Source organism: Oryza sativa, chromosome 1, assembly GCF_034140825.1.
Source record: "Oryza sativa Japonica Group chromosome 1, ASM3414082v1".
NCBI classification, from domain to species: Eukaryota; Viridiplantae; Streptophyta; class Magnoliopsida; order Poales; family Poaceae; genus Oryza; species Oryza sativa.
The window spans coordinates 41,351,601-41,361,563 of record NC_089035.1 but is presented as its reverse complement, the minus strand read 5'-3'; the positions used below and the strand labels follow the sequence as shown (position 1 = coordinate 41,361,563).

The 9,963-nt window shown below is 43.5% G+C and overlaps 2 protein-coding genes across 3 annotated transcripts; both read left to right on the top strand.

Annotated features, from left to right (window-relative positions):
- The first annotated feature begins 652 nt into the window (after positions 1-652).
- Positions 653-3,622, top strand: LOC4326959 (transcription factor ICE1). Its single transcript, XM_015795517.3, has 4 exons — positions 653-1,393; positions 2,379-2,606; positions 2,938-3,108; positions 3,235-3,622. Exons 1-4 carry the CDS (start codon positions 731-733, stop codon positions 3,316-3,318), a joined length of 1,146 nt encoding a protein of 381 aa, XP_015651003.2. The 5' UTR covers positions 653-730; the 3' UTR covers positions 3,319-3,622.
- A 1,247-nt stretch (positions 3,623-4,869) lies between these two features.
- LOC4326958 (aspartokinase 2, chloroplastic) lies at positions 4,870-9,183 on the top strand. 2 transcript variants are annotated; one of them, XM_015795491.3, is made up of 13 exons: positions 4,870-5,364; positions 5,834-5,916; positions 5,995-6,035; positions 6,121-6,275; positions 6,647-6,796; positions 6,894-6,989; positions 7,143-7,259; positions 7,474-7,593; positions 7,693-7,785; positions 7,862-7,978; positions 8,433-8,549; positions 8,635-8,697; positions 8,783-9,183. In XM_015795491.3, exons 1-13 carry the CDS (start codon positions 4,927-4,929, stop codon positions 8,903-8,905), a joined length of 1,713 nt encoding a protein of 570 aa, XP_015650977.1. In that variant the 5' UTR covers positions 4,870-4,926; the 3' UTR covers positions 8,906-9,183. The 2 variants fall into 2 exon arrangements, with proteins under 2 accessions (XP_015650977.1, XP_066162841.1); XM_066306744.1 differs by lacking the exon at positions 7,862-7,978.
- Positions 9,184-9,963: the final 780 nt, after the last annotated feature.

Here is a 9,963-nt window from a genome sequence, read left to right as displayed (position 1 = left end):
AATTCGAAGCCATTTGGGAGACCAAGCCCCTCCTCGCCTCCTGCCGTCTCTACCCCGGTGCAACAGTTTTTGTTTCAACATTGCAGCAAAACACTGCATAAAAGAAGTAAATACGCAGAATATCACAGCTTTTTACAATTATGAATCTTGTAAAAAAAATTATAAAGCAAGGAAATAGAACAACACTGTTTCCAATTAAAACACCTCCCGTATAGCCCTTGTACTATCTTGTCAGATTTGTCTGTTTCACGTCTGCAACGAACAGAAAGATGCAATTACCAAAAACCAAAGTGTTAAACAACCTAAAAAAAGTCGTCCTTTTTTTTTCTGCAATTAAACCCAGAGATGTTTTGTAGCTAGCGTGACACAAACTGAACAAGCTGGCCATGCATGTATATCTCTATTAAAAAAAACATAGTGTCATCATAGTCATATCATAGGCTAATCTTGTAATGTTAACCTTATTTTTGTCAGACCAAAAAAAAAGCTAATTAACCTTGTAAGTATTAGTCCTTTTTTAAGAAAAAGTTAAGCAAGTTTTGGTTTAACTAATTAAATTAATTAATTAGGTATAAATGTAATTAAGCACATCGGCTCAAGGCTGCTTCTTTCTCCTCTCCTATAAGAAGCAGCAGCAATGGCGTCTCTACTCGGACTCCTCTTCTCTTCTCTTCTCTTCTCAGAGCGCTGCGAGGCAAGGAGGCGAGCAAGAAGCGGCGGCGAGGTTGCCATGGACGAGGCGGAGGCGGCGGCGGCGGCGGCGAAGATGGACGAGCTGGCGGGAGGAGGAGGAGGAGGCGGCGGCGACTGGTCGTACCTCGCGGCGGACGCGCTGGCGGCGGCGTCGTTCACGGCGTTCCCGTTCCACCACCACCACCACCACCACCACCGCGACGTGCTCTCGGCGTCGACCCCGTCGTCGCTGCTCCTCAACATGGACGCGGCCACCGCCGCGGCCATGTTCGACTTCCAGGCGGCCTTCCCGTCGTCCTCCGTCCCGCCGCCGCCGCCCACGACGACGGCGGCGCTCCCGCCGTTCCACGACTTCGCCTCCTCCAACCCGTTCGACGACGCGCCGCCCCCGTTCCTCGCGCCGCCGGGGCAGAAGCTCGGGTTCCTGGGGCCCCCCGGCGGCGCGTTCGGCGGCGGGATGGGGTGGGACGACGACGACGAGATCGAGCAGAGCGTGGACGCCTCGTCCATGGGTGTCTCGGCCTCGCTGGAGAATGCCGCGCCCGTGGCGGCCGGAGGAGGCGGCGGCGGTGGCGGCGGCGGTGGGAGGGGCAAGAAGAAGGGGATGCCGGCCAAGAACCTCATGGCGGAGCGGCGGCGCAGGAAGAAGCTCAACGACCGCCTCTACATGCTGCGCTCCGTGGTGCCCAAGATCAGCAAGGTGATTAATGACCTCATTTCTATTTTTTCACTGTTCATTGCTAATTATTTAATTAATCAGCAGCTCCAGTTTCTACTAGACTGTATCTTATTAATTAAATTAATCAGCATTTTCTATTTCTACTTTTCTAATTTCAGTTTTGGCAACATGTTTCAGTTCTTGAGTGATGTATACTGGTGTAGGTCCTGTAGGAGTGTGTTTGTCATGATATTTGTCACTGAAATTGGTTCCAATTTTGGTGCTGAATTCTTGAATTGGCTCCACTTCAGATCCAAAAAAACATCCTTTTTTCATTAGATCTATGTCATACCTTGTCATGTTCACATGGTAACATGAGGAGTTCCTATTCAGCTTGCTGGATGGTTGTTTTACAGTTCAGTTATGGTAATTTCAGTTCTGAAATTATACTTCAATGTCTTTTTTCTAGGACTTTATAATTTGTCGTAGCTTGAGATTACACATATTATGGGGAACTTTGATTCTGATCCATGGCCAGATTTAGTGATGCATGATTAACACAGTGCCATGCACAAGATGTAGTTGAAAGTGACCAGATACCAGATAACTCACAAATTCTTTTCCCCCTTTTCTTTCTGTTTTTTTTTTGTAGTTCTTCGTGTTGGATGTTTTGTCTTTAACTTTTGTTGGTTTCCTTGAAAAAAGTCGTTCACTTTGGAAGTTTCGGCATGCGAAGTGCATATTCAGTTCTCTGCAGTCCTTTCGTGTGAAGAACTTACTACTTTCCTTCACAGCGATCAAGATGGTTTTGAACAATAAAGAAAGACCTGATGTACTACAGTTCTTGGGATATTATGACAAGTTGCAGTCTAACAATTCAGCGCCATGTACGATGTGCCGTTTTTTAGTGTAGCAGTACAAAACAATTTATGTCAAAGTGTTCTTAATGCCAACTATGTCTGACTCGTTTCATGTTAATATCTATAGTTTATCATCTCATTACCAGTTTTCTTCTCCTTTGTGACAGATGGACAGAGCTTCTATCCTTGGTGATGCAATTGAGTACTTGAAGGAGCTCCTGCAGAGGATTAACGATCTTCACAATGAACTTGAGTCTGCTCCTAGCTCTTCGCTTACTGGACCATCATCGGCTAGCTTCCACCCATCAACACCCACATTGCAGACGTTTCCTGGCCGCGTTAAGGAGGAACTTTGCCCAACCTCATTTCCAAGCCCTAGTGGTCAACAAGCCACGGTTAGTCAAATTTTGACCATGATTGTTAAGCCTTTGCACTAGTGGCAATTATGCAATTGGCCCTTGATACTTATATGCTTAAGCATGCTTTAGTGCTCAAGATTAACGCACTTGGGAGCTACTCCTTTTGTTTCAAAATATAAGCAATTCTTGCTATGTATCTGGACAAGAAATGCTTATATTTTGGAACGGAGGGAATATTACTTATTTCGCGGTACTTGCACTTTGCAGTCTGCACAAGTACTTGATCATTCAGGCCTTGTTGATTCATGTAGCGGTAACAATATGGTGTATAGCAACCAAGTGACATTCACCTCTCTTGTTTGTTCAGGTCGAAGTTAGGATGAGGGAAGGTCATGCAGTCAATATCCACATGTTCTGCGCACGCAGGCCCGGCATTCTGATGTCCACATTGAGGGCTCTCGACAGCCTTGGCCTCGGGATCGAGCAGGCGGTCATCAGCTGTTTCAATGGGTTTGCAATGGATGTTTTCCGCGCCGAGGTTTGCATTCTCCACATCATAATATTTTTCTCCTCCAGCTGAGGGTTTTTTTTCAGTTGTGTTCGATCTGATCCTACCGTTGTTGTTCACTCTCTTAATGCTTGCTCTGTACTTCTGTTTTGCCAGCAATGCAGGGATGGTCCTGGACTCGGGCCTGAAGAAATTAAGACCGTGCTCCTGCACTCTGCTGGCCTTCAGAACGCAATGTAATCAGCAAGTCAGAAAGCAGTCAAGACCAATGCACTGGGATTTGATCAGTGATCATTTGCATCAGATGATCTGGTTTATCAAAAAGTTATAGTAAGTATGGCATATATGCTGTTTATCTAGGAGAACTGATGAGATGAGGCTCGCCATCTAGAGACATGTGTGATGATGATGATGTAACTGGGTTTCTTTCTTTCTGTTGTCGTTTTTTTTTCTGAATGTTGTTTGTGATGTAATAGGATCTTTGTCCATTGAAACCATGTCCATTATCATGATGAGAATATGAACCCAGTGTCTTTTGAATGAATTCCATGACATCGATCATGCAGACACACACAGCTTGATGCACAATAAAGAAGCTTATGCACAAGAGATTCAGCCTCTTCTGAATCCAACAATGATTTTGTCACTGATCAGCGGGCAGGCAGTCTGGTCCTTGATCCAACACAATTGAATTCTCTGGCCTCTTATTATTTATGCAAACTGTTTTTTGCAGACAGTGAGGAAGCCATTGCCAGCTGAATCATGCCTATGTGCAACGCTGAGGTGATAGATACTAGATTCATACTAGATTTGATTTGCTCATATGCACATCTGGCTAATACATTACACAAATGAAGAGATTAGTTAGGGATTTGGTTGGATTGGATTGGATTGGATTGGCTGCTTCCCTGTGCTGGTTCAGTGATCCCTGTCCCCCAACCTGGCAAAGCAGGATGCAGACATGCAGGTTGGAGCAGTTGTTGCCTCCTGCCATCAGCCTCCCGGACCAAATCCAGATTTGAAATGCAGCATTAACTTATGCTCAAAATCAGTAGAAAAATCATGTTCGGTCATAAATATTTCACGTTTTAAATAAGATTCGGTCAAACATTTTTAAAACTTTAACCATCAATAACTTTTCAAGTACGTACTTAGTTTAAATAGTTTAAAAACTAAAAAAAATGGTATTTCAAGATTTTTCTTAAAAGTTAGTACACTATCATAGTAGTACCATAAACTTATTCCTTTCTCTTTCTTTTCTTTTGAAATCATATACTTATTATTCTTCTGTAAGATTGACCGAGTTTTGTTTTAAACATTAAATATTTATGACCAGACGGAGTATTTTCTTTTTCTCTTAGATCCCATTAGCAACGTGCCAATGTTAGCTCGAGAGATATTCGATAAGAAAAAGAATCAATGCTAAATTTCTAGTAAGCTTATAAGTTTATTATCACTCGTCAACTTCAGGATGTGTTCAGAAGGCAAGGTTTCCCCTCTTGACACGGAATCAAAGCAAGCGATCAGAGCGAGATTAATTAAGTATTATTGAAAAATGGATTAATATAATTTTTTAAGTAAATTTTCTATAGAAAACTTTTAAAAAAATATATATCGTTTAGCAGCTTAAAAAATGTGCGCGTGGAAAATGATGGATGTCAGTTAGGAAAGAAGGGGGAAGAGCACAGGGAGGGCCTCTCACCGTTCTCCATCCATGCGAACTCTCGCAATTACGTTTTCCGCCTTTAGAGTCCTGTTACGTAAAACCGAAAAACCGCCTTCACGCTACCCAGTACAGTGAGCTCCCCTCTCCCTCTCTCACTCTACCAAACTGCAGAGGAGAGGAGAATGGCGATCGCTCTCCGATTAGCGGCCGCGCCGCTCCGCCTCCGCCTCGTCTCGCCGGCCCCTCCGGCGATCGGCGGCGCGGGAGATGGAGGACGACGAGGAGGAGGAGGAGCAGCTCGTATCGGTGTCCTGGGCAGGGCTCGCTGCCGCCGCCGCCGCGGCGGAGGCGGGAGACTGGAGGTGGCGGCGGCGGCCGCCGATGACTCCGCTCGCTGTCGGGCCAAGGGAGTGGGCGCCGCCGCCGCCGCGGCGGAAACCCTAGGTGGGATCGGGGTGGGAGGTGGGGACCAGCTGAGCGTGGTGATGAAGTTCGGGGGGTCGTCGGTGTCGTCGGCGGCGAGGATGCGGGAGGTGGCGGGCCTCATCCTCGCCTTCCCCGAGGAGCGCCCCGTCGTCGTCCTCTCCGCCATGGGGAAGACCACCAATCTCCTCCTCCTCGTACTGTTTCCGCCTTCCAATTCCCCTCCTCCTCCTCTAGGCTATAGATATGCCTCTCTGTAATATGTGTCTGCTTTACCAAGTTTTTCCTGAATCCATGAGCATTCATTTCAATGTAATCACTGGGTAGTGTTAGATGAAGTGAATTTTGCACCTCTACTGCCATAATGATGATCGCAACTGACCAGGAATATGTGGACATTAGAGTTGCTAGGTGAAAGCTTCATTTCTATCCATCATTTGCTATTGCAGTGTCTCAACATTGACTATATATATAGGCTCTCTGGACGATAGTACACAGTAGCTTTAGCTGTAAGTAAATGAAAATTTGGTTAACGGCAAACCTTCCTTCAGAATTCATTGTTGCATTGTAGCCGAGATATTCGAGCGCAGAGCGACTTAAAGAATCTTTACTTGTTTAGCACTACTACTTTGAAGTCTTGAACACATGTTACTGTGATCCTTGTAGGCTGGTGAGAAGGCAGTGGGATGCGGCGTGATCCGTGTTTCGGAAATTGAAGAGTGGAATTTGATCAAAGATCTACACATTAAGTGAGTCTACTTTTCAAACAGTTTACTGGTCAAACTGTTTTCTAATTTCACTTGATGGTTTCTTTGCTATCAATCCAGAACTGTGGAGGAACTTGCACTGCCAAGATCTGTAATACACAGTAACTCCACTACCATAATAACATCTTCTAGATTTCGTTCCATTAATGCAATAATCTTATGGCTCCCTGTGAATGGAACTCATAGCTATGCTGGATGAACTGGAGCAGCTCTTGAAAGGTATTGCAATGATGAAAGAGCTGACACTTCGGACCACTGACTACCTTGTTTCATTTGGGGAGTGCATGTCTACACGGATTTTTGCTGCTTATTTGAACAAAATCGGAGTAAAAGCACGGCAGGTACTTCTTTGCATATTCTTTGTCTACGCAGTGAACCATTGTTCTTCAGAGCATGTGATTTTATCAATCTGCATGAATTTGCAAGCATATAAGTATTTAATTACTATGGAAGGAAGTATTGAAAGTTTGGTGATAGCCTCTGAAGCTGTTTTTTTTTCCTCACATTTTCTAAACTCATGCCTGTTAGTTGTATCTCACTGTCTGTCTGTGTTTCACTTTTCGGTATTAGATCCTCCATTGCATCTGTGATTCCTTCCCCTAACGTTAGCAGCTTTCTAAATTCCCTGTAGATCAAATTTCAGCTATACGTGTTGTGAATCGTAATGTGAAATTTTGTTGGTTTTAAATTGTATTTGCCAATGCTTTTGCAGTACGACGCATTTGATATTGGTTTCATAACAACAGACGATTTCGGAAACGCGGACATCTTGGAGGCAACTTATCCTGCTGTTGCGAAGAGATTACATGGAGACTGGATTCGTGATCCAGCGATACCTATTGTTACTGGGTTCCTTGGGAAGGTATTCTCACCAGAGGGTATTCATTATGAAGCAAACTATTAGTTCATTGTAATTGTTATTACCTTTTCTTTTAGAAGTCAATCGTCATCACTTGCAGGGCTGGAAATCAGGCGCTGTAACCACTTTAGGCCGAGGTGGCAGTGACTTGACTGCTACAACCATTGGTAAAGCCCTGGGGTTGAGAGAAATTCAGGTCCATGGTGAAGTCTAAATATAATTTTGCTCTTCACAAACAAAAATTAGAGCCTACAGTTTGCTATTTTAATTTGTTTATCATGCTGATTAGCTTAGTGGAGCAGAAAGTCACTACCTACTTTGTCTGAAAGCATACCACTGCCTGTCATAGGTATGGAAAGATGTTGATGGTGTACTGACCTGTGATCCAAATATCTACCCGAATGCAACCACTGTGCCATACTTAACATTTGAAGAGGCAGCAGAACTTGCTTATTTTGGTGCCCAGGTATGTATTCATTTGGAGCATGAATGGCTTACGCTCTTCACAGTTAGATGTAAATGAAAATATTTGTGCGAAGTGCAAACTGCAAAGTAAATGCTATATATGCAAAGTGCAAAGTGATAAGGGTTTGCTCACTATGTCAATTTAAGTTGCTCTTCGCACGTTTAGAAAAGAGAACTTTTAGTTGATAGTAATGCATTGTTGTGCTCCATGATAGGTATTACATCCACAATCTATGAGACCTGCTAGAGAAGGTGATATACCAGTCAGGGTTAAGAATTCGTACAACCCTAAAGCTCCAGGCACCCTGATCACTAAACAAAGAGAGATGGATAAGGTCTGTAGCAGATTAATTAAAACATGTTCTCACATCAGTACCATTCAACTCTCGGGCCATGGATTTTATTTCTATTGTTCTTTATTTTTCTCTGGATAGGTTGTGCTAACTAGCATAGTGCTCAAGTCAAATGTCACTATGTTGGATATAGTAAGCACTCGGATGCTTGGTCAATTTGGTTTTCTGGCAAAGGTATGTTCAGCAATTGGTCCAGTAATTTTAATTCACATGTCATTATTCTGATCGCTCTCTGTATGCGCTTGAGAAGGTCTTCTCTATATTCGAAGATCTAGGGATATCTGTAGATTGTGTGGCTACTAGTGAAGTTAGTATTTCTGTGTCGCTTGATCCATCAAAGATCTGGAGCAGGGAACTTATTCAACAGGCAAGTGCACCTATCTACATGCAAAATCAAGTAGTTGTAATACTGTATGCCGGTACTTCTGACCAAACTAGTACATTCTTTCAAGGTAAAACTAACTCTATATAATTGCAAAAAATGAGCTTATTATTTGTTTATATTGGCTGTTGCCTTATAAAAGATACTCCCTCAGTTTCTAGTTAGGTGTTGTTTTGGACATCAACACGGTCTCCAGTCCGCAACTTTGACCATTTTAGGTTCTAATTGCATGTTAGTGATAAATATGGAACTTACTATGGTATTTTGTGATGGTAAATGTTCATTAGTGCACTTGGACTGCTCATTCTCTAAAGGTGGCATATATAGGTAGTAAAAATGTTAGCTTCCCCATAGTTTTGTGGCATGTAGCTATTCTCAGAATCATTCTGCTCTGATCATTGCCTTCTCAGTCTTGTTCGCTTTGTTGCCAAATTTCCAGGAACTTGACCATGTAGTTGAAGAGCTTGAGAAAATTGCAGTTGTCCATCTACTTCAGCAGAGGGCAATAATATCACTCATTGGAAACGTACGGCGATCATCTCTTATACTGGAAAAGGTATGATTTTCTGCGCATACCTAATTCTTTCCATAGGATAGCCGCAATACTCACACTGAACACACCTACACATCTGGTCTTGAAGGCCTTTCAAGTGTTGAGGAAAAGCGGGGTGAATGTCCAGATGATCTCGCAAGGTGCATCCAAGGTAGTCCTTGATAAGACTGTTCTCACACTTGACAACGCTGTATCCATGTCCTGGTTCCTGATATCAATGTTGCCGCCTTCAACAGGTTAACATGTCTCTGATTGTTCATGATAGCGAGGCAAAGCAGTGCATAAAGGCCCTCCACCAGGCGTTCTTCGAGGACGATGTCCTGACAGAAGTCGAGGAAGAAGCCCTTCACATGAGCTGATCAGCTTAGTCCGTACAACCCCAGAAAAACAAATATTGCAACCTGGAGCAGGTTTTCTAGCATCGCCTCCAGTTATTTTTTCACTCGTATGACCAGCATTCGATGCGTTGTTTCCTCGCTAGTTCAGGTGGTTTAGTTTGACATTTGGTAGCTCGATCTGTTTTTTACCAGGATGCAAAACGACTGGAGCATGCGTCACAAGTTCCTCGCTTGAATGTGCTTTCACTTTGGATCTAAAGTGCCTTAAAAGTATTAAAAAAACTTGATCTAAAGTCTTAGTTTGCGTTCTCCTTTCTATGTCACAGCAAGACATGTCATCACTCATCTAACTAAGGCCTCTGGTTTAGTACTCAAAATTTTTTTCCCTAAAAACATCACATCGAATCTTTAGACACATGCATGAGCATTAAATATTGATAAAAACAAAAACTAATTGCACAGTTTGCATGGAAATCGCGAGACGAATCTTTTAAGTCTAATTAGTCCATGATTAGCCATAAATACTACAGTAACCCACATGTGCTAATGACGGCTGAATTAGGCTCAAAAGATTCGTCACGCGGTTTCCAGACAAGTTATGAAATTAATTTTTTTCATTCGTGTACGAAAACTCGTTCCGACATCCGATCAAATATCTGATGTGACACCCAAAAATTTTCTTTTCGCAAACTAAACACACCCGTGCTACATTACAAACCACTGCAGAGGATACTACCAAAATACATCGAAGTATGAAATGGGCAGCACAGAAGAGCAGAATTTGTCCGACAAGATACTGAGTTGTCCCAGATGAAACATTTTATTCAGCACACTGTCCCGATGGTATCGCCACCATACCATCTCGATCTGTGAGGGATCATCTGGAGTTCCATTTCCCCACTGCTGCCATTGCCATTGCCATTGCCATTGCCATGACAAGCACTCTGCATCACCTCCACACCGGTCAAGACAGTAATGTTCCTCCCAATGAACTCATCATCAGAATCCCCTTTGGGAGCCTGATTGCGAAAGAACCTTGTGACGCAGAACTTGCCGGAACCCAGGTTGACAAGTTGAGG